Below are 22,753 nucleotides of genomic sequence, written 5' to 3'. Positions count from 1 at the left end.
CGGCCTCGGCATGGTGGCACTGCCGAGGCAGGTGGGAGCAGCAGGTGAGGGACATCCGCTGCTGGTGGTTGGTGACATGTTCACTGCTTCAGGCAAGCACTGCTGTGCTGGTGTCCCACTGGGGGCTCCCCACTGTGTGAGGGCATCTCTGCAGCCAGGCTGATGCTGGTGATGGCTGAAAGAGGGGGAGAGGACACTCAAATGCTCCTCAGCTCCCCAGTCCGTGCCCGGTTTCCCTGTTGTATTTATCCTGGGGAAACATGGCTGGTTCCTGCTGCTGGTGGTGCAGGGGGTCTGCCCAGCACATCACTCCATGCACTCTCCTTGCAGGAGAGCAGGGTCTCTCCTTGCTCTGCGGCTGGAGCCAGTCAGGACCTTCCCATGACACGGCTGCTGGCTCATGGCACTGCCATTGGCCAGGAACACCTTTGAGTCACTCACCCTGCCCGGAGCCAGGCTCTGGTGCGGAGGAGGACCAGCACATTACCTCATCCCAGAGCCAGCTCCCACCTCCCATGGTTTGCTTGGTTGGGCACCGCAGCCTGGAGCATTGGGCCATGCCCTTCCCTGGTCACCTCTGCCTGAGCAGCACAGGAGTGCAGTGGAGCCAGACCAGCCCAAGGGCCTTGGAAGCTGCCCATCACCTTGCCCAGGGTGTCTCTCACTGTGCAGTGCTGTGGGGTGCTCAGGTGTAGATGGGCTCTGGTGAGCTCCTCTCCCCACAATGTTTGTCCTTCAGCCCTCCATCCTGCCCATGCACCAGGGCAGGCAGGATTGCATGGTACTGGGGTTTCTGGAGTCCCTTAGGGAAGGGGAGCTGGAGGCATGGGATCAGTGTTGGCTCTGAGCACCGAGGTGTGCAGGACAGGTTGCTCCATTGAGATCTGTGGTGGTCCCATAGGAGCTGGAGTGTGAGCGGTGGTGGTGGGACATGGGAGCTCACTGCAGCCCATGCTCCTCACATGGAGTGGTGGCCAGAGGATGCTGCTGGTAGCAGATGTTGCTGGCAAGCTCCTCTCAGTACCACGGGGTGGTGGCGATGAGACCCCATGTCCCCTGCCTGATTTGGCACCCATGGTCCCTTTGGAGCATGGTCACCACAGGAGCAGGACCCGGCACCCTCAGGACCCAGACACCATTCTCGGGGCAGATTTCCCAGAGCTGTTTGTTTCATGTTTGCCCGGTCGCTCCTGCCGGCTGTGCCACTGCTGTGGAGTGTCTGCAGCAGAGCAGGAACCACTGCGAGTGTACCAGGACACTGCAGCATGTCGCTCTGCCTGGGGATACTGTGGAAAATCCCAGCCTCCGATCAAGGCTGGTCGTGTGCTGGAGGCTCCAGCGGAGACGGAGCATCAGCAGCTGCTGGCACAGACCTGCCTTTGTGCATCACATTTGGCCAAGATGGAAACTGAACCGAGCCCACATTTCATTTCCCACATAGCCAGACACAATGCCGTCCCGGCTCTGAAGTCAGGTGTGATGTGGTGCCAGCGGTGTGGGGTGCCAGGACAGGAACCCCTGTGAAAGAACTGAGCTCTGCGGCACCACAGGGTGCCAGTGCTACATGAGGTGGGACCAAGGACCCCAAAGGGCACAAGTGTGTGCCCATGCTGGCTGTCCCTCCCGGGCACTGGCATGTAGGCTATTGCTATGGCAGCTGTGACAGAGGTGTGCGCGGCGCTGATGCGTCAGGGCTCTGGCAGTACCGCAGGCCACTCTGATATCCCAAAAAGCCTCTTGAGCTCTGCCAGGGCCGCCCCTGCCAGCATGGGGCAGGGGGTCCTCATGGCTGCAGGCAGCGCGGGGATGCCGGTGCTCCCACAGCTCTCCCTGCCATGCCCGGAGCAGGCCCTGCGCTCGGCAGCGCCGAGGCTGCGGCGGCTCTCACCGGGAAGGCTGCCGGGGCCATGCGTGCTGCGGGCGTGAGCGGGTCCGTGCCTCGCAGGGAGGCGGGGCGGGGGCTGGGGCTCTGCATGGCTCCCTGCCCGCCGCCGGCCCCGTCTGCGTGTGTGTGTCCCAGGGAGAGCGTGGTGCGTGTGCATGTGTCCGGCTGTGTGTGCATGGGGAGCCCCGCGGCTGCGGCGCTGCCATCGCGGGGGCCGGGAGCGCCGCTGCTCCGCACCCGGGGCGCCCGCGGTGCAGCACCAGAACTCCCGGTAAGCCCCTTCTTCCCCCGGGAGCCAGCGCCGCGATGGGAGGCGGTTCCGCCGCCGGCCCCATCCTGCCTGTGCTCCCGCAGCGCGGCTGGGGCTGCCGGGGCGGTGGGAAGCGTCTGCAAGCGGCGGCGGAGGGGTTAAGTGCGGGATCAGCTGTTCTCATGTCATTACGGATTCTCTTCATTTTATACAGAGCTCTGTTTGATGTCTGAATGCACAGGGGACTCCCCCTCCTCCTCCAACTCCCACCCCTTTTATTTCGCTCCCGAGCCCTCTCTCCCTTCCTCCTCCCCTTCCTTTCTCTCTCCCGCTCCCGCTCTGGCTCACGCACACCCTTTGCAGACCGTGCGCTCAGTGCCAGTGTCTAATGGCACCGAAGTGAACCGCGGAGCGCGGCTGCGGGCGCAGCGGCCTGCCGCAGATGAACCCTCCTAACTAGCGCCGAGGGGTCGGGAGGGACGGCGAGGAGGGGAGAGCCCGAGGGGCCGGCCGGGAAGACGAGGATATAGCGCTGTGCGGAAGAGGACGGACCCGCGAGCAGCTTCACGGCTACCTGTCGACACATGCTGTGCTCCATGGCTAACTCGGGCTGCCTCCTTGTCTCCAACTCAGGCATGCTTCCTCACTCTCTCCCCTGTCCTCCAGCCTTCCTCTACCTCCAACAGGTAAGTCGCCCTCTGCGGGGGATTTTTTTGCTTTCCGCTTCACACGTGTTTCTGGCCGGTTCCTCCTCAGCAGAGGGTCAGAGCTTAACTGCTTCCTCCCCGGGTGCGGGGCCTCTCCGGCCCCAGCCCCGCGGCACCGGCCGGTCTGGCAGCGGTGGCAGCTCACAGCCCCCGGCTGTGGTTCCTTTGGGGTTTCTCTGGTTTCCCCTCTACGGCAGCTGGAAGCGCGAGCGGCGCTGATAGCGGGCTTAGGCACGGGCAGTGCGGCAGGCAGAGCTGCCGCTGATGATGGATGCTCTGGTAAAGGAATGAGGCTCCTGCGTGGCTTGAGCAGCCTCTGGGGAGAAGGAAAGGCGATGAGCTTGTGCATGCACACGTGTGTGTGCGTGTGTGTGTGCTGTCGTGTTACATGTGTCTGCAGCCAGGCTGCAGGGTCAAGTGTGTGTGGGTTTGTCTCGCTGTAGACAGGGAGATGCTGCGTAGGCACCAGAGGGACGGTGGGTCAGGGTGAGCTCCGGGTCTGGGCAGCCTGGCCAGAGGGTGTCCAGGCCATGGGTTTGGTACTTAACTCCTGGCCAGAGTGTTCTGTCCCATGGGCTGCCCTGGCTCCCGTGCTGCACCCAGTGCACTGGGATTCCGGGCGCGTTGTCCCAGGGGAAGCACAGCTCGGGAGAAGCAGCGTTTCCTCCTCCATCCGCTCTGCTGCGTCGGAAATCCCATCTCCAGCCAGGAGAGCTGCTCCATTTGTGCTTTCAGGAGTTTAAAAATTCATGGCATCCTCACCACACTTGCTGTGGCCTGTACGGCTTCCCCAGCAGTGAGGACCCGGCACTGGTGCTGGCCCCAGCAGGGAGGGGCAGGGTGCTTTTTGGTCCCTTGGGATGTCTGTACCCTGTGTCCGAGTGGAATGCGGTGGCCGGAGCGTGGCTGTGCTGTCTGTGGGAACAGTGAGGCCCAGGGTTGCTCCATCTGGAGATGGGGCTGGTAAAGCTGCTGCTGGTTGTACAAGTGCGGGGCTAGGGCTCATGCAGGGGCTGCTGCAGAGGCCAGCCAAGATGGGTTTGTGATTTATTGCACCCTCCTGCAGGCAGAGGCTGGGGAGAGCTGGGGCTGGTCTGGATTTCAGTCTCTCTGGCAGTGCTGAGGTTCCTGCAGCCCCCAGGCACATCAGACACTGGGCACCACCCCCGAGCCCTGACCCGTCCCTGGGGGGATTTCATTCCTCTAAGGGGAGTGCAGGTGCTTTGAACCTGCAACTGATGCAGGGCTGCAGCCTCTGCTCCCTGCACGGGAGGTTTCCCTCTCGGGGTGGGATCCCCTGTCCCCCCAGCGAGGGGCTGGGATGTGCCATGTGCCCTGCGGCTCTTCCAGCTCCCTGCTGGCTCCGGGGCTGCGGCTGCAGGCAGCAGGGCAGCAGTGGTGAGGGCAGTGGTAGGGGCTGCGCTGTGCACAGGGGGAGTTTGGGGTCACTCTGAAGGAGAAGCTGTTCCCCACCCCACAGCTCTCTGCACCAGCAGCTCCTGGTCCCACATCACCCTGTTTGTTTTAATTTGACTATCGTGTTTAGCATCTCTTCCTCCCCACTCTCCCAGAAGCCTCCTGCTCCTTGGCAGCGGGTCTGGACTCATGAGCCAGGAAGGAGGGTTTTAGCAAGAGACTTGGAGTTGGATTTTCACCCAGCTAATGACCGCAATGGAGGCCAAAATCTCTGTCCTCATCCCAGGGCTCGGCCTTCGCTGAGGTTCCTCGCCCAGTGCTTGGGGATGGAGCGTACCTGGTGTGTGTCACGACGAGGTGTCAGGCAGAGGGATGTCACTGATGCTGTTACATGGGGAAAGGGCTTCGGGCTCCTCATCCTGCCCAGCTGAGCAAGGAGCCTGCTGCTCCCTGATGCTTTAGCCCTGAATTTGCTCTGGAGTTGGGATGCGCACACCTTCAGCACGCCTGAGCTACAGGAGTGCGCAGGGAGCCCATGTCCACCACAGAGCTTGCCTCTGCCTCTGCCCAGCCAGCTCAACTCGGAGGCATCGTGACCTGGCACCTGCAGCGGGCTCAGTTTGGACCCTGTGGGTTGCAGTTCCCTGTCTAACATGTGTGTGTACATAGGGAGGCAGATGTGTGCACATCACACCTGGGGATATATGTGGATGGTGCCAAAGGCCTGTGGTGGCCACTGACTTCTCCTGCTCCCAGATATGTGTCTGGCTGCACTGGGGGACGTGAGCTGGGGGTGAGATAGGGTCTGCCTCCCAGTGCAGTAACTGGCCTTATCCCCTTTGGACACATTCTCTTCCTGCAGACAGTGTGTTGATATTTGCTGTATTTGATCCCCAAGAGGCCACTCGTGTTTCATAGCTCCCTGGCTCCGGCATTCTCGGCAGTGCCAGTATTTGGAGGAAAGACCAAGAGATGAAGTTACCTATGAACTGTGATGAGCTCAGCTCCAGGGAAGATCTGGCTGCCAGTGGGCTCTGGCAGTGCAAAGGGCTCATGCAGGCGGATGCGGGCACCTTGCAGCTCACTCGGCTCAACCAGCGCTACCGCAGCAGCTGTGGGTCACAGCACCTGGCATGGTGCAAGCCGTGATGCCTGCAGGGATCCCCCGGCCCTGCCAGCCCCCAGCACCAGGGCTCCAGGAGGGAGCTGCAGGGTGGGCACATAACCATGACAGAGCAGCCCACTCCAGTGGGACAGGTGGGAATGCTGTATCCTTCGGTGGGGTTTGGCAGTAACGTTTAGCTCTTGCTCAGTGAGGACCTGAGTGCAGAGCATGCCATTGGTTGCTCCATTTCATTAACAGAGGAATCAGTTGCTGCTTAAAAAGTCTCTCTGCTGTAATTATGAGCGAGCAGCTAATTGCTCCAGGATGAGGCATGGTGCTGACCCAAAACAGACCCGTGCTCTGAGGCTCAGCATCAGTGTGGAGTAAGGCACAGACCCTGGTGCAGGCAGTGATGTGTGCAGACCTGGCTGCAGGACTCAGCTGATGCTTAGGTGGGCTGAGCTACCCCCATGGCCCCGCTCACCAGGAGCATCCCTGGTGCATCCCTGGTGCTTGCAGTCGCACGGTGCTGCCCAGCCCACAGCACCCAAGGCTGGGCTGAGCAGTAACCAGCCCACCGGGAAACAGCTTCTGCAAAAAGCTGCTTGGAAAATTCCTTTGCAAAAGGGCTGCTGCCAAGTTTAGCATATTATATTTTTAGGGAGCACGTCTATTCTGAGCTGTATTGTCGCGCGTTGCAGCAGCGGGTTCGTTTCAAACCAGGTTTCTCCCCTGGTTTGTGCATCGCGTGGATGTGAGCCCCGGCACAGCGGCTCCTGGCTCTGGCTGCTCTCCCGCACCACAGCAGCCGCCTTGCATAGCACAGGACGGACTCGAAAGCTGCAAAAAACCTGTTTTCCTTGTTCTTTAATATACTGAAAACACTGACATTAATTTTAGCTTTGCAAAGCTGCTTTTCCCACAATAGCTGTAATTTGGGCCTACACTGCCTGGCGATGCTCTTTTTATAGGTATATTCCTATTTTAGTACTGTAGTGATGGGTGAATGAGTAGATTAAATTAGATTTAGTATCTATCATTCTTTAAAGCATTACAGGCAGTGGGTGCAGGGGTATGGTTTAATGAGGAAAGGCTAATGAGGAGGAAAGGCGCAGGCTGCCCGCGCCAGGTCCCGGACCCTGCCTGCCCCTGGCTGAGGGCCCAGCACCCAAATGAGAACGTGCATTTGAAACCAGATTTCCCTGCACTGCCCCAGGACCAGGCTGGCTCCAGAGGATGGAACCAGGGCTGGGGGGGATGCTGGGTGCTGGGGCCGAGCACCTTGGGCTCCTCCAGGGACCTGCAGCAATGTGGTGGTGCCTTGGCTCCTGGCTGCCCTCCCCATGAGCGAGACCTGCTGCTGGTCCCAGACTGGACTCCTGTGTGTGGCGGGTGCATCATGTCCCTCCTTCCAGAGGGACCTCAGAGCAGGGTGCTGCTGGCATCAACCCCAGTGTGAGCACGGTGGCTCTGTGGGAAGCAGTAGTGATGCTGCCGTGTTCCTGTGGCTTGTTTCTGTGTGACAACAGGCTTCAGTGGTGAGCAGCGCAGGCACCAAGGGCACCACAACCCTCCAGAATGGGCTTTAGTCCCTTTGGTGATGCTGGCACACTGGGCACACATGGGCTGGGCACAGGGAAGCCTGGGGAAGTGCCGGTGTTGGGGGTTGCTGGGGCAGTGCCTCAGTACAGGAGGGGACCAAGTGTCTGTGTGGAAGGAGCTGAGTCTTCCTGGTGCTGGGCTGCCCGAGGTGGGGCAGTGGGGCAGAGGAGGCTCCAAGCCCATGGGAAGCTGAGGCTTTGACCTTCCTGTTGGGTAGCAGGAAGCGGGCAGGAGCTGGACTGATCAGGGAGCACTGCAGGTAAATGGGGGTGTAGAGTGAGTGTGGGCATGAGCCCCCAGTGCAGGGGACACACAGGCACATCCCTGCTTGTGCACACTGCGGCAATGGCTATCGCCTGGTGAGCCCTGGTGTGAGCCCGGCAGTCTGTGTGACTCCTGGCTCCTGCAGGGTTCACCCTTCCCAAGGGATCAGGGGATCCTGTGTTTGACAGTCACAGCATTGCCAGGGCAGAGCCCTCACCCAGGGGCTCTGGTACCGCAGCTGTGCTGCACAGCTCAGAGATGGGGTTTGCACAGCAGCAGGATTCGCACCAGCCCCTGTGTGAACAGCACTGCTGAGATGTGATCCCTGGCAGCAGTCACCTATTGCACAGTGAGAGGAGGGCAGGAAGGAGATGCAGGTGGAAGAGGCAGTTTGTGGGGATGGTGCCAGCAGCAGCACTTGGGCAGGCCCTGCCCCTGTGCTGGTGCTGCCAGGGTTTTGGTGTGTGGGATAGGTGAGTGGGGACCTGCTGGGTCAGCACCTGCAGAGCCAAGTCCCACTCACTCCCTTGGGGAGCTCATCCGTGTCCCCTCCATCAGAGCCAGGGGCTGCTACACCCTGGTTCCGGGAGGCCTCCCACCACCATGACATGGGTGCTGGGTCTGGAGCATGTCTGCAGAGCCAGGGGGTCTCTGTGGCTGGCACCCAGATGGGTGGCTGGGGTTTGCTGTGGGATACAGGGTGGTGGTAGTTGGTGGCCCATGGAAAGGGGACAAGGAAGATCTGGCTGCTGCCTGAGCTCCAGGCTTGCAGCACTTTGTCATGATTTTCCCCTCATCTCCACACTGTGATACCTCACCACTGGCATTACCTGTGTAGAAAATGACACGTAAGCTGACATGATCCCCACAGGTCCCCATGCCCTGCTGCAGCGCTGTCCTGATAGCACAGGGTGGTGGCACATCAGTGGGCCCCCAGCTCCTCACCCTGTGCAGGAGTTGGGATGGGCTGAGCTCTGGCTACAGGCTGGGGTTGAGGACCACTGGTGGGGCTAGAGGAGCTCTGGCAGCAGCTGATGGGGGGAGCAGCCCCAGCCTGGGGGATCCCACATTGTGTCCCCCCCGGCAGCACCTATTGAGCATCTCCCTGCTGCAGCCTTCAAACAGCCCTTGTGTAAAACCAGAACTGGGGAGAAGAGAGTGGGAGCAGGCGACAGTGGCAGCTTATTTGTGATCTGCATTGTGTGTGGAGCTCTTAATTAGAGGTAATTAGACTAATTAACTTGCAAATGAGAAACTCGTCTTTTTCTGCTTTTCCTTCATGAGAAAAACCGGAAAAGATGAACACAGAGAAAAATATTGGGGCTCATCAGCCTGTACCTGCTCCAGAGCCCCCCCAGCTGCAGGACACCACTCGCCCCAGTGTTTCCTGCCTGGTGCAGTGTGCTGCATCCCTGTCCTGGTGTCCTTGCAGTGGCTGTCTCTACCCAGGGATGTCCCACTGCAGGGCATGGCTGCCAGCATCCCTGTGGTCCCCATTGGCAGAGAGGGACCCACCAGCCTTTATACTCCAAGTGCAGTCAAGGCTATGGTGAATGTCTAGGAGCTGGTGGGACCATGGCACTGGCCTTCACCAGGATCTAATAGCCAAGTCCTGGTGATGGCTAGTGCCACTGAGGGCATGGCAGTGGCACCATACCCTGGCACTCTCTCCACCAAACCCATTCCATCGCCCCCGGGTCTGGAGCTGGGGGTCCCCTCTGCAGCTCCACATGGTCCCAGCTGTTTTCCAGCTCTTCCCTCGGCATCTCTGGTTTCCCCCTCATGCTGTGCCGCAACACCCTGGGGGCTTTGTTAGCACAACTGGGTTCAAATGTCTGATTAGTCTTTAGGAGATCGAGGGGTCAATTTTCCACAGCTCCTTCCTCTCCATTTAACTAATTTAACTGTGCGATTGTTACAAATTTCATTTTATTATAGCCCTGCTTCTCAGTCCAATTGAATTACCAAAATCTCATTTTCTCAGAAGTGCTGAATATGTAATTAGAGGAAAAATTATGCTCCTGACTGCCTATTAGAGAGGGCTGCGTGAGAGTGCTCGCCCGGGCGCACACACGGGTCCATGGTGCCCCACACTGCCTGGTGTGAGCATGCGCCACGTGCCAGAGCCCAGCCTGGTGACAGTGTGACAGTGACAGGGCCATAGATGGCTCCTGGTGCAAGAGGCTTTGCAGGAGTGGGGCCAGGACTGGGCAGTGGTAGGGCCCCTTGGGGACCCATGAGTTGTGGAGCAGGATGCAGGGATGCGGCTGGAGCTGGTGTTGTGCCCACAGTTGAAGCATGAGTCTGGTGGATGTGGCCCTTCCCAGGGCTCTCCAGTGCCCCCAGCTCCTGCCAGAGGTGAGGTGACAGTAGCTGCCTCCTGGCACCTCTGGCAGCAGCAGACAGGCCAGTCTCTGGTGTGGCTTTTGGTCACCCTGATGCACAGAGCTGCACAGTGCATGGGCACTCTGGTGACTGCAGGGCTCAGCAGAAGCAGGTAGCTCAGGCAGATGCTGTGAGGATTTGGGTCCTCTCCAGCCCATTGCCATCCCTGTGCTTTGCAGCTGAGCTTCTGCCTTGTGTGTCCACCCATCCCAAACCGTTTGGTGGCCTATGGGAACCAAGCGTTGGTGGGAATCCCGGCCAGCCCTGAGCACAGCAGGGCTGTGCTGCTGTGGGGAGAAGAGCTGTGCCAGGGGTGGCCTGGCTGTGCCATCAGCAGCGTGTGCTCAGGCTGGGAGTTGCTGCGGGTGAGCCCTGGCACCACTGGCAGTGCTAGGATGGAGCAGCACTGTGTGTCCTCCTGCTGGCTGTGGGCCTGGTCCTGTCCTGTCTCCGTCACAGGTACCTGCACCTTGTCAGCCATGAGCACGTGGGGGTGGCTGGGAGCTCCCCCAGCACCTTTGTCTCGCCTCGGTTACACAACATTATCATTTCATAATACTCTGAAATATACATGAAGTTGGCTGAATGCAGATGAAATTGCACCATTTACTTCATGAATATTTCATGTGGCCTCAGCTTCGAAGTTTCCAGCTGGTGGAGCCGGAAGCTGGGGCCGGACCCTTCTTCCCCATGGCCCCACGCAGGAGGTGACAATGGCACATGGCCTGTGCCTGCTGCCTGAGCTGGCATCTCATCCCTGCTCCTGATGGCCTGTGCATGGCCACCATGTCCTCCTGGGCTCCTGCAAGCAGAGGGAAGCAGTGTCCAGCCCTGGCAGTGCACTGGCCACTGGGCTCTGCTGAGGGACAGGAGCAGCAAGGGAAAGGGGGCAGAAGGTGCTGGGACAATGTGTGGCAGCCCAGCAAATGGTCTTTTTCCCATGCTAGCAGGCTGCCCTGCCTTCCCATTCCTCCTTCTCTTGCACCATCAGTCCTGCCCCTCGGGTCCTGCCTGTTCTCTCCAGCCCTGCTGCTCTTTGCAGAGCTTCCCACTTGAGCATCGCTGGCAGATGCCATTAGCAGGCTCCCACCCCTCCCTGCCTCCTCCTTAATGAAGACATTAAGCACAGTGGCTGCTACCTCCGGCCTCCGCAGCTCCTCACCTCCCTCCACGGCTCCTTCCCGCGGGGGCGATTCCCCCATTGTCCCTCCCCAGTTCCATGGGGCTGCAATGGCCCCATTCTGGGGAGGAGAAGTAACCACTGCTGTCCCGTGTGGCACACAGGACTTGTACCTCCTGGAATGCGGAGGTCCCCAACCTGAGCACCCTGACCCCATGCTGCAGCCTGGGGCTCTGTGGCTGGAGCCCGCTCGGGGCCAGGCACTGCTTTGTATGGATGGCACAGCATTTTGGGTAATGAAATATTCACAGGTCAGTGATTCCTTGAGAAATGACGGGGATCAGTCAATTCCTTTTCAGGGAGTAATTTTCTTCCCCTTCACGGCCCCTGTTTCATGTTGATAGTCATTAGCATGAGCAAGCAGCTGGATCGAAGCGGGGACGTTGTGGCTGTCACGCGGATGAGCTGTGCTGGGCATGGCCCGTGGTCCCTGGGTGCTCAGGGGGCATGTGTGGCCATGTGAGGACCCTCCTGCTGTTGCCAGGGCTTTGCCAAGCCCATCTGTGCCACATGGCACTGCTGCATTGCCTTCTCCAAGGCAGTGAGCGCCAGGGTGGATGCTCCCATCAGCCTCCCTGTCACAGCTCTGGGTCCTGCTGCAGGCACAGTGGGTCCCACCACAGCACCGTGCTGCAGACCTGTTGCAGCAGCAAGCAGCTGCCCTGCAGGATGTGCTGCCTGCTGAGGCTGTGTAGCTTGGAGGAGCATCTTGGTGTCCTCCTTGGATGCTGTGATGGGGTCAGGACTCCAGCTCCATGCTGCACCCCTTGGCACATGGCTGGTTCCCAGTGGGAGGCATTAGGGACCAGAGCTGGGCTGAATCCGTGTTCCTTTGCTGCCCAGACACCCATGGCTGCAGGCTCCTCAGCGTGTGCTGCTCTCGGGGGCAAAGAGGTGTGGGGAGGTGTGTGGTGACAGGGCTGTGCCCCCTCCCCACTGCTCCAGGGCTCAGCACAGTGGCTTCCAGCCTGGCTGTATATGTACATACTGAATGGTGCTGTGCTGGCACTATGCAGTGCCACCCCTGCAACAGCAGCGCTGGCTTGCCTTGGGGGCTATGGGGCCACCACACTGCCTGTCTATGGCCAGAGGTGGGTGGCAGGAGGTGACAGTGGCTCATGAGTGGTTGATGACCCAGGGGAGGTGGCACCCTGCTCCTTTGTCCCATGCTGGCAGGATGCCCACCATGGGTGAGCTGTGCTGGCTCATGGCAGGGTGCTGGGGCCAGTGGGTGCCCTGTCGTTAGCGCAGGTGCTCTGTGCTAAGCTGATTGCTCAGACAAGGGGCTGTAGGTGCCTTGTTTTCTTAAGAAGGAGCAAACATTGGAATGGCGCCGGCAGCCCCAAGCTGACAGGCGCAATCACCAAAGTGCGGCGTCGGCAGGAACTGGCCCCACGCACCAAATGACTTGAAAGGAAATGGCCTGGATTGTGCTGAGGAGGCAGAGTGCAGTGAGGAGAAAGCAAGTGGAGCAAACACAAAAACTTCATTAATTAAAGAAACTTGTTAATGAGGGACATTTAATCAGCTAAAGATGATATCTACCCCCTACCTGCTGCGGCAGCCACTGCGCAAGGCTGTGGTGTGGTGCTGAGCTGTGAGCAGGGGACACCATGCAGGTGACCTCAGGGTGCTGCCAGCTCTGCACTCGAGGGCTGGGTTTGGGGAGCGGCTGAATGGATGGGACTCCCCTGTCCCTGGGCTCCTCAGAAGGGGAGGATGCAGGCAGTGCAGGGTGCAGAGGGAGCAGCAGCCCTTTCCTGGGATTTCAATGGGTATTGCACAGCCAGACCTGTTGCCTTCCTCCTCCTCCTCCCTGACACCCCCTGCCACCCAGCCCAGCAGCTGTGGGGATGGACGGGCAGCACTGGTGGAGGGAGGCACCAGGAGCCATAGTTCTGTGCCTCTGCAGCACCAGCAGCCCCAGTGACAGCAAGCAGCAGAACAGGGGAACCTAATGGTCCCTGAATGAAATAATACTTGGGCAGACAAGCACTGCGACAGCCCCAATTAATAAGAGATATTGAGCGTGGCTGTCGGGGTAGGATGGCAAGGAGCCAGCGGGGACTAAGGCCTGGGTAGGTGGGGACAGTGCCTGCCCAGCACCCATCTGTGTGCCCCTGCCTGCTGGCTCTTCCTGCTGGGGCATCAGTGCCCCTTCCTGATGCAATGGTGGTTGGTCCTGGCTGTGGTGATAGAGAGGATGAGTGTCCACCTAGAGCAGAGCATGTAGGAGTGCTGCAGGCTGCTCCTGGCTCCATCCATGCAGGAGGATAGGGTCGGGCACCGGGAGTGTGACTGGGAGCTCAATGTCAGGCCCCAGGGCCAGGCTGCGTGCAGGATGGAACCCTCCAGCCTGCGAGGTGGGTTCACACCGTGGTGCAGGCAGCACCATTGCCCTGGCTCATGGCAGCACTGGGGATGGGGCTCCTACAGCATCGGCAGCACCAGCACCCCCAGCCGTGCTGGCAGGAGCATCCGGCTGGCGCATCCCCAAGCAGCTGAGTCAGCACGGACGGCGCTGGCAGGAGTCTGCCAGTGACTTGCAGATCTGTAGCGGGTTGTTCACACTGGGTTCACATGTGGTCCCCTGCATGGCCCAGTGTGGGCTCCGCTGCCTCCCATGTGGGTGCAATGGCCCTACCGGCTGCAGCAGTGCCTGGCAGTGCTCCCCCCTCTGCCCCCAGTGTCCTTGTGCTCCATAAATCGGCCACACACACAATTAAGGAGCTTGTCTGCACAGACTGAGCCACAGATGTATTTCATGGGTGAGAGGCTGCCATGGAGGCAGTAAAGCATCTGAGGGGCTGCTGCTGTGTTCCACAGAGGGTGTTTGTGTGTGGCAGTGGGTGCAGGGAGGGGAGCCCTTGGGTGCCTGCTGTGAGGATGGATGGATGGTGGGTGTGAGGCACAGGCTGGCAGCCCCCTGCTGTACCCCAGCAGGCAATGGGCAGCCCTCACCCCATGGCATGAGTGCAGCTCACCCTGTTTGACCAGGGCAGCCGAGCCAGCTGTGTTAGAGCAAAGGGTCTAATTAAATCATTAGCAGTTAATTGATCCCTACCTGTGTTTGCCAAGAGGCCATCTTCTCTGGTCCCCTCCCTCTGACCCTACTGCCCTTTGGTGCTACCACCATCACCAGGACATTGGGGTTTCTGCCGGTGGGTGCTAATGCTCTGCAGCCTTCCAGAGTGATGTTGCCAGCATGGCCTGGCTTTGCTTGTCCCCATGTTGGACTCCAAAGCAAGGACTGTCCTGGTTTCCTTCCCAGAGGAGAGGGTGATGTGTGGGCTCCCCTAGTTAAGCCCCATGGAGGGAGACTCCATCCTCCTGCTGCCCAAGCCCAGTACACTGGGCAGGCAGGACCCTGGAGCAGGAGAGGATGGGGCCTCAGCTGTGGCAATGGGACCCAATAGCTGCTGCAGCACAGAGACAGCCCGAGGCTTGGGGAGGGCACCACAGGCTGGGGCATAGTGGGGCTGGGGGCCTGGTCTGGCTGCGGGACCAGGACCCCCCCCGCAGGTGGCAGCCCAGGGACAGCAGCGGGTAAGGGGCCGGTGCCACTGTCTTGGCAGGGTAACCAGGACGCCACGGCTCCGCCGGACGCAATGGCTCAGCCCTACCCCCCGGCCCAGTACCCCCCGCCCCCCCAGAACGGGATCCCCGCAGAGTACGCGCCGCCGCACCCGCACCCCACGCCGGACTACTCGGGGCAAAGCACAGTACCGGAGCACGCCATGACCCTCTACACACCAGCACAGAGCCACGCCGAGCAGCCGGGCACCGACGCCAGCACACAGTCCATAGCCGGGACGCAGCCAGTACCGGTAAGGCAGTGGTGCCAGCCCCGCCGTGGTCCCTCGGGTGCGGGGCTGGGTGCTGTGTCTGCCGGCTCTCTGCCTCGCAGCCCCTCCCATCATTTCTAATCACTTGTAATCTACCTGCTTGGCTGCCTTCCCACCAGACAGCTTCAATTATGGGGTTGTAATGCAGCTCAGCCAGGAACTGCTGAGCTGAGCAGTTCCCAACCTGACCACAGCAGCCCCTGTGCGGGTCTGGCACACCCAGCCCGGGAACCCCAGCGTGCCGTGGTCACAGCACCCAGGCACCAGTGCCACTGGGGTGACTGGAGGAGAGGCCAATGTAAAGCCACCCAATGCTCTCTGTTATGGGTCACCCCCTGCCCTCTCCCAGGGCTCCCTCCCCAGGGGTTGCTCCCTGAGCCTCCCCCAGCGCTCAGCCCCCCAAGTCTCTGCACCGTTCACAGGATGGGTGATGCCCTGATGCTGCTGACAGCCCTGGCTGAGTCGGGGAGGTGCAGGCAGGGCTGGTGGCTGGTTCCCAGGCTGGCATTCCCTGACTCCCCACAGGCAGATCCCATCTGGCATCCCCCCAGCTCACCAGGCTGCAGGGAGACCCATGGGGTGCTCAGAGCTTGGGGACCACAGGGTCCGGGGTGTCCCTGGGGGTCAAGCACAGCGGAGTTCTTATCCCTGCTTTGGGGGCATGGAGCTGACAAGACTGGGGCTGACATTCAGCTGTGTCCCACAGCAGACAGATGAGGCAGCACAGACAGACAGCCAGCAGCTACACTCCACAGACACCACAGACAAGCAGCAGCCCAAGAGGTTACACGTCTCCAACATCCCCTTTCGATTCCGGGACCCCGACCTGCGGCAAATGTTCGGGGTGAGTCTGGCATCATCCAGCTACCCCTGTCCCCTTCTCTCTGCTCGGTGCTGCACCGTGCATTGTCCCTGTCCCAAGGGCCCATCCTACCAGCCCAAGGCATGCCAAGCACTTTCATGGCACTGCTGGCTGGTGCTATGCAGGATTTGCACCCCAATAAACAGCTGGGCTTCTGGATCAAGTCCTGTGCATGGAGGTGGGGGATACAGAGCCCTTGTCCGTTTCGCAGCCCTCACTGGGCTTCAGAGCGGTGCAGGCTGAGGTTGTGGATGGTCCTCCTCAAGTCCTGGGAGTCTTGGGAGGGTTGGGGGCTCTCCCCTGCATGGCACTGAGGGTCTGCTGGCCTGGTCTCCTGGTCTGGTCCCCATAGCAGACCCCTGCCCCTTCTGTGCCAGCAGTGCAGGCAGGGGGCTCTGAGTGCTCACCCTCTGCTCTCTGCTTGCAGCAATTCGGGAAGATCCTGGACGTGGAGATCATCTTCAACGAGCGGGGCTCCAAGGTGGGTGCTGCCCGCGGCCGGCGCTGCCACGGTGAGCCCGGGGAGGGTCCTGGCTCCTGTGCCTGCTCTCCCCTCCTCTCCTGCCCTGTGGGACCCAGGCACAGGGTACCCACGTTGGGGGGACCCACCTCAGGCAGCCCTGTCCCCCTGCCCCATGCCAGCTGGGGGGGCTGCATGTATGCTGCACCCCAAACCCCGGAGGGAGGGGAGGGCTCGGCTCACTCTACCCCCTCTGTGTGTGGATGTCTCTGTTGTATCTATCCCAGCTTTCTGTGCCCCTCTCCCAGACTCTTTTCCCAGCTCATGGGTGATGCTGGGGCCTCAGCAGGGACCCTGCAGGGACCCCAGCCCAGGCTCTCCACCTCTGCACTGCGGCAGCCTCCTCTCCTGCGCCAGCTCTCCTGATTCACACCCTCTCTCTCTCTGTCCCCACACCCTCTCTCTGTCTCTCTCTGTCTCTTTCTTTCTCCTTTTCTCCTCTGCTCACAGGGTTTTGGGTTTGTAACTTTTGAAACTAGCACAGATGCCGACCGGGCACGGGAGAAGCTGAATGGCACCATCGTAGAGGGCCGGAAGATTGAGGTGCTCAGATAAGTGTGCTAGTGCCATGCCTGCGTGTGCCTGTGTCCCCTGCGCCCTGCCCGGGGCAGGGGATGCTTTGGGGTGGCTCTGGGTGTCACCCAGGGGAGGATTGCCCACCGCGTGCATGTGTCCATGAGCGTGGCACAGGAGCATGTGTGCCCGCTGCAGGAAGCTCCTCACTTGGCACAAAGAGCAATTGGCTAACCCAAGCCTTCATATGCAAGGAGAGCTGGGGCACTGACTGGGGCTCTGGCTGTGTTTTGCTGGTTACAGAGGGGTCTGGTGGACCCCAGCTCAGCCCCATGCAACCACCCTAAGCTCTGCAGGGAGGATATGAGCTCTCTGCTCTGTGTGCTGTCCCCATCTCCCTGCACCTGAGAGGGAAGGATGCTGTGCAGGAGCTGGGATGCTGTGTCCAGGAGGTGGGAAGCAGGGCAGCACAAACACTTCTGTGCTGGGTGCAGGAGGCCTGGGCTGGCCGGGGGTCCCGGCAGTGCTGCAGCAGGCAGGGCAGCTGGGGCAGACTTACCCCTTTCTCCCCGTGCATCCTTCACTCCAGCAGCACCATCGCGCCGAGTGCAGCAGCGCGGGCCCTGGACAGCAGCCTCACCAGCCCCGCTGCCCACAGGCGCTGAGCCCCCATCCGCTCTCTCTGCAGGTGAACAATGCCACAGCCCGTGTCATGACCAACAAGAAGGTTGCCAACCCCTACACCAATGGTAAGGGCTAGTGCGAGGAGCGCCGGAGCTGTGGCTCCTCTCCAGGGTGGGTGCAGCCTCCCAGCACCCTGAGCCCTGAGGCCACAGGGGTGGGAGCTGTGGTCCCCCAAAGCCCAGGTGGGGATGGGGGAGCACCGTGGGAAGGGTGCTCCCATCCTCACCATCTCTCCCTGCCCACAGGCTGGAAGCTGAACCCTGTGGTGGGAGCAGTCTACGGCCCCGAGTTCTACGCAGGTAATGGTGGGTTGGGGCCAACCCCACTGCAGATCACTGAGCGCTGGCTATGGGAGCTGCTGTGGGGAGCCCACATTTGTTCCCTCCCTCCCTCCTGCAGTAACGGGGTTCCCGTACCCCGCCACGGGGACGGCTGTGGCCTATCGAGGGGCACACTTACGGGGACGAGGACGTGCGGTCTACAACACGTTCCGTGCTGCACCACCACCGCCACCCATCCCCACCTACGGAGCGTGAGTACCAGGCGAAAGCAGGCGCCTGCCTCGGGGTGCGGGGTCCCTTTGCTGCCATTGCTCTAACTGCTGCCATCAGTGTGGGCACTGCTGGGCTCTCACTTCAGGAATGGGCAGCAGCTCCACCAGCACCAGCCTGGCCTCGGGGTCTATGAACCCCCCAGGCTGCTGCCTCTTGGGGTGACCCATGTGCTCACCAGCCTCCTGCACCCCAAAGGAGACCGTAACTCCAGCAGTGTCGGTTGGTTTAATGGGATGCTCTCCTGGCACGCACACAGTCACTGTGTTTGGCATAGCCACGCAGGCTGTGGCTGCTCCCAGCAGTGATAATGCCCTGGACTACTCCATCTCTGTGGTCTGTCCCCATGTGTCTGCCTGGGATGTGCCCTCACTCTGCCTGGGTGGGCACTGCTGGAAGCAGCTCCCCCACATCACCCTGATCCCTCTGTGCTGGTGGCCCAGCCCAGGTTCTCATGCCTCTGCCTCATTTGCAGGGTCGTTTATCAGGATGGGTTCTATGGAGCTGAGATCTACGTAAGTGCTGCTGGGCCAGGTCTGGGCCAAACCGGGGCCCCTGTGCCAGGGCCAGGGGCAAACAGCACCAGGTGGCCTTGAGGAGGGCTCTGCCCCTTCCAGCCCCTGGGAAGGCAGCAGGAGCCCGGGTGCATGAGGGCAGGACATGGGTGGTACCATGCAGGGTCCTGAGCCCCCCACCAGCCCCTGCACTGAAGGATTTACAGCCCCAGCAAGTGCTGGTGTGCTGTCTTACACTAGCATTTAACCTCCATCTTTAAGAAGCCATTGGCCATATTTCAGGCGGGTGGCTGAAGGATTCCTCTAAGTGACCCCTCATTAAAGCCATCAGGAGGTGATGTTCTCTCCTCTGGAAATTAATTTTTTAAGGTTAATGTTTGTTAGAGGCCCTGGGGAATGGGAATGAGGCTGGTGTGTGTTTGGGGGCACTAGCTCCCCATGGGGTCCCACCACTGCTCCGGGGCAGTGTTTGGGGGTCCCCAGCCCCCCGAGGGTGCTGCCTGTCCCTGAAGCAGTCTCTCTCCACTGCAGGGGGGTTATGCTGCCTACAGATATGCCCAGCCTGCAGCAGCGGCGGCAGCGTACAGCGACAGGTAAGCACCGTGCACCGCAGGCATTGCTCCTACTCCAGCACCTCACCTGTGGGGTGAGGATGGAGCCAGGGGTGATGAGGGTGTCCTGCAGACTGGGAGCCTGCGCTCCCCTTCGGTTCCCAGGGGGAAGAAGTGGGGTGATCCCAGGGGTCTCCCAGGCTCAGCAGTGGCAGGGCAGGGGTGGGACCCCAACCCCAGTCACTAACACCCGCTGCTGTGTTTGCTTCTAGTTACGGCAGAGTGTATGCAGCGGCAGACCCGTACCACCACACCATCGGCCCCGCCGCCACATACAGCATCGGCACCATGGTAAGAGCAGCCCTCGCGGCCTTTCTTTGCCTCCTGGTGCAAGCTGTGGCCCATGGGGCATGGGGCAGGCGCTGAGAGGGTGCGGGGCAGCCCTGCATGTGGGGTGCAAGGTGGGGACCCCGGAGCTGGCAGTGGGAGCAGCACACCCCTGCCTAGCTCTGTCCACAGCAGGGCCACAAGAGAGGATGACCCAAAACTCCACCCTTCACCCCACGTGCCCCATTACACCCAGCTGGTGGCAGCCCCACGCTGTCCTGCCCACAAACATTGCTTCTAGGGGACCCAGCTGTCCCCGAAGCCTTCCCAGGGACCAGGACCCCCTTTCTTATCCCCGTGCCAGGGAGCATGCATGTGCACTGGTGCCTGCAGCCCACGGCTCTCAGCTAGCTTCACAACCAGCATCAAAGATGAAAAATCCCACTCACATGTGGGATCTCAAAGCCAACCACTCCTTTTCTTCCTTTTTTTTAACCCCGTGGCTGGGGCCAGGTTGCTGAGCACCGCTCAGCACCCTTCGGCATTCCTTGGCACCCAAGCAGCTGGTAGCAAGGGGCCGTGGCCCCACTGTCCCATGGGATGAGCAGAATGGGGATGGGGATGGGGAAGGGCTCCGCAGTCGCTGGAGGTGGGAGCAGCCTGGCCACGGTGCTGCCGTGCTGGGGGCACTCTGCAGCCTCTGTCCATGCACAGCACCAAGGCAGCACCCACAGCCATGCTGGAGCCTGGGCAACACCGGACCCCCTCAGCCCTGCCTGCCCCTCACATCCCAAGGACAGAAGTGATTTGGTGTCATTTGATAAAAAAAAAGTAAAAAACAAAAAGGAAAGGAAAGGAAGAACTGAGCTCTGCCTCTCTCTCAAATACTGATTGGCTTTTTTTTCATCTTTGATGTTGCAGGCTAGTCTATACCGAGGAGGGTACAGCCGCTTCACTCCCTACTAGCAAGACAGACACAGCCCCTCCCACCACTAACACTGACTGCTCACTAGCACCAAACCAAACCAGGCAGCCAGAGCCACGGCCGAGGCTCTGGAGGAACCACGGGGTGCCCGGGCTGGGGCTGGGGCACGGCCAGGCTCCCCTGAGCCACGGTGCCCGCAACCCATAGGGTCACCTTGAGCTGCTCCACCCTGTCGCCTGCCCGGGTCTCCTGCATCATCTCCCTGCAGGGACATGGGGCAGCTCCTGTCCCAGTATCCCTGGGGTTCATGGGGAGCAGGGCCAGACCTCGGCCCCGGTAGCACCCAGAGCCTGGGGGGTTGTGGGTCCTCGTGTGGCTTCACCCTGACCTGAGCCCTGGGCAGGCACTGCCCTTGCTGGGGTGCAGAGGGCTCATCCCCCTGCGAAGCCATGGGGATGCTCATGCAGGCACGGGGGACACAGCGCCTGTGGCAGCCTGAGGGGCATAGGAAAGAGAGGAGCCAGCAGGGGCTGCTGCACGTTCAGGGGCTGAGCCGGGCTGGGGCCCAGTGTGGGGCTCGGGGGGGGGCCGGGATGGCATCGGCATGTCCCCAGCCGGGCTGCCCCACACGCGGCTCCGGTGAAAGACCTGCCTCTCTGTTTCTGTTGTAGTGAAACCGCGGCTGTTTCCTTCTGGGACCAGGAAGGGCAAAAAATCCACCCACACACCCCAAAAAAATGAAAAATAAAAAAAATCAAAAGCAAAGCAACAAAAATAAAAAATAATAATAAAAAAAGGCAAAGCGGCAGCAGCCACGTGAGAGCCCCAAATGTCCACACGCGCGAGGAGTCCCGGCGGAGCCCGCGGCGAGCACGGTCGGACGCACGGACACACCGGAGGGGCCCCTCTCGCCCCGAGCCCATTGCACGGAGGGGGAGCCGGCACAGGCCGAGCCGGGGTGTCCGGAGGGGCCTCACCGCCCGAGCACAGCGCCTGGCACCACGTCTTCCTTCCAGCCCCGGCTCTGGGACTGTGCTGGGGTGGGAATCCAGCCTTGTGCTTCCTGAGCTGCGGTCATCAGCGTGTCAAGTGTGCGGAGCCTCGGTTCCCGAGCGGAGCCGCTTTGCTGAGGCGCTGGGCGGTGCAGGGGACCAGCCCCTGCCTTTTAAAGGGAACTTTTGTTAAGAGGAGCTTCTTGCAACTCGCTTGTGATCCCTTCCCCCTCCCTCCATCCCCTGGGGCTCCAATAGGAATGCCCCGACCCTGCTCCCACTCCTGCCTGCTCCATGGCACGGGAAGTGCTCCTGGCTCCCCATCCCTGTCCAGGCCAGTGGGACCCCTCGAAGCAGGGTCTCGGCCATTGCATCGCCCAGGGCCAGACTGACATCACCCATGGGGACCAGCCTGAGCCCCGGGGTCGGTCTGCAGCAGCCGGCACACTGGTTCAGAGCCCACCCCGGGGTGCAGCCCCAGCCAGCCAGCCTCGCGCTCGGCCCCCACGGCACCACCACTCCTCAAACCTCACTTTATAGTCTGCAGACACCCCAACGCTCCACCAACGAGCTCCCCCTTTTCTATTCCCGGTGTACATAGCCCCGGCCGCCCCGGCCCCGCACCCCTGCCCTGTACAAAGCTCCTTCCATCGCTGTACTGGCTTCTTCCTTACAGCAACCCCTCCGCCGGCCGCCGGCGCGCAGGCTGGCACTGGCCCATCCTGTATGCTTCAAAGGTGTGACCATTCTAATAAACAGTATTATTATTATTATTATTATTACAAGGATTATTATTATTATTATTGAAATTATTAATAAAGATTTCTTTCTTCAACCAGGGTGACTCAGGTTTTGACTGGCGCAGGGACGTGGCTGGCACGGCAGGTCTGGATGTCCTAGCACACCTCTGGGCAGGCAAAGGGGGGAACCCGTTGGGATGGGTTTGCCACAGCGAAGGAGCGGGGATCGGGATGCAGGCACAGCAGGAGCTCACCCCTGGCTGTGCAGAGCCGCTCAGTTTTCAAGCCTCAGATATTTCATGTCAGAGCGAGTCCCCATCGCGGGAGCAGCAGCTTAACTGCTGACATATTAATTTTCCTGACCAGGAGCCAGCATTGTTTGTGGGCTGGGGCCGGCGCTCGGGGGAGCCGGGGATGGGTGACCCCGCTGCGTGGCGCGCTCCTGCGCCCTGCCTGCTAATTGCTTGCTCACCAGACTGTGAGGAAATAATTGCTGCTATCAATTTTCTCTCCTTCTCTGCAGCAGCCATCGAGGGAGGGCTGCAGGACAACCCTGCGAGCGGCAGGTCTGTGGCGGATGACGCAGCCCACAGTGCTGAGCATGGCAGCAGAGCTGGTGCTGGCAGCTCTGCACCTGCACCAGGCTGCTCCTGAGGTGAGGGGATGTGGGGCTAAGAGGGATCTCAGGGCAGGTGTTCCTGAGCAGGAGCTGGGGTCCTGGGTAGCACCCAGCAGTGAGGGCTGAGCCCAGCCATGGTGGTGGGAGAAGGGGGATCCACTGAACCAGTTAGCCTACAAGGGTGCCAGAGAGGGACTCTTCATCAGGACTGTAGCGGTAGGACAAGGGGTGATGGGTTTAAATTGAAACATGGAAGTTTGGGGTAGATGTAAGGAAGAAGTTCTTTACTATGAGGGTGGTGAGGTCCTGTCACAG

The 22,753-nt window shown here is 60.7% G+C and overlaps 1 protein-coding gene across 5 annotated transcripts; it reads left to right on the top strand.

The window, feature by feature from the left end:
- Positions 1 to 2,105: 2,105 nt before the first annotated feature.
- Positions 2,106 to 21,835, top strand: RBFOX3 (RNA binding fox-1 homolog 3). Of its 5 annotated transcripts, XM_034067906.1 has the most exons (13): positions 2,106 to 2,156; positions 2,802 to 2,821; positions 14,370 to 14,621; positions 15,346 to 15,483; positions 15,929 to 15,982; positions 16,472 to 16,564; positions 17,223 to 17,283; positions 17,464 to 17,517; positions 17,618 to 17,750; positions 18,245 to 18,284; positions 18,816 to 18,877; positions 19,108 to 19,186; positions 20,084 to 20,628. In XM_034067906.1, exons 3-13 carry the CDS (start codon positions 14,403 to 14,405, stop codon positions 20,126 to 20,128), a joined length of 978 nt encoding a protein of 325 aa, XP_033923797.1. In that variant the 5' UTR covers positions 2,106 to 2,156; positions 2,802 to 2,821; positions 14,370 to 14,402; the 3' UTR covers positions 20,129 to 20,628. The 5 variants fall into 5 exon arrangements, with proteins under 5 accessions (XP_033923797.1, XP_033923795.1, XP_033923794.1 ...); XM_034067904.1 differs by lacking the exons at positions 2,106 to 2,156; positions 20,084 to 20,628 and adding an exon at positions 20,759 to 21,835 and having other exon boundaries at positions 2,467 to 2,821; XM_034067903.1 differs by lacking the exon at positions 2,106 to 2,156 and having other exon boundaries at positions 2,467 to 2,821.
- The last annotated feature ends 918 nt before the right edge of the window (positions 21,836 to 22,753 follow it).

The sequence above is a fragment of the Melopsittacus undulatus genome, chromosome 11, assembly GCF_012275295.1.
Source record: "Melopsittacus undulatus isolate bMelUnd1 chromosome 11, bMelUnd1.mat.Z, whole genome shotgun sequence".
Lineage (NCBI taxonomy): Eukaryota > Metazoa > Chordata > Aves > Psittaciformes > Psittaculidae > Melopsittacus > Melopsittacus undulatus.
The sequence above is the reverse complement of the archived record's forward strand: the minus strand, read 5'-3'. Positions and strand labels throughout refer to the sequence as shown.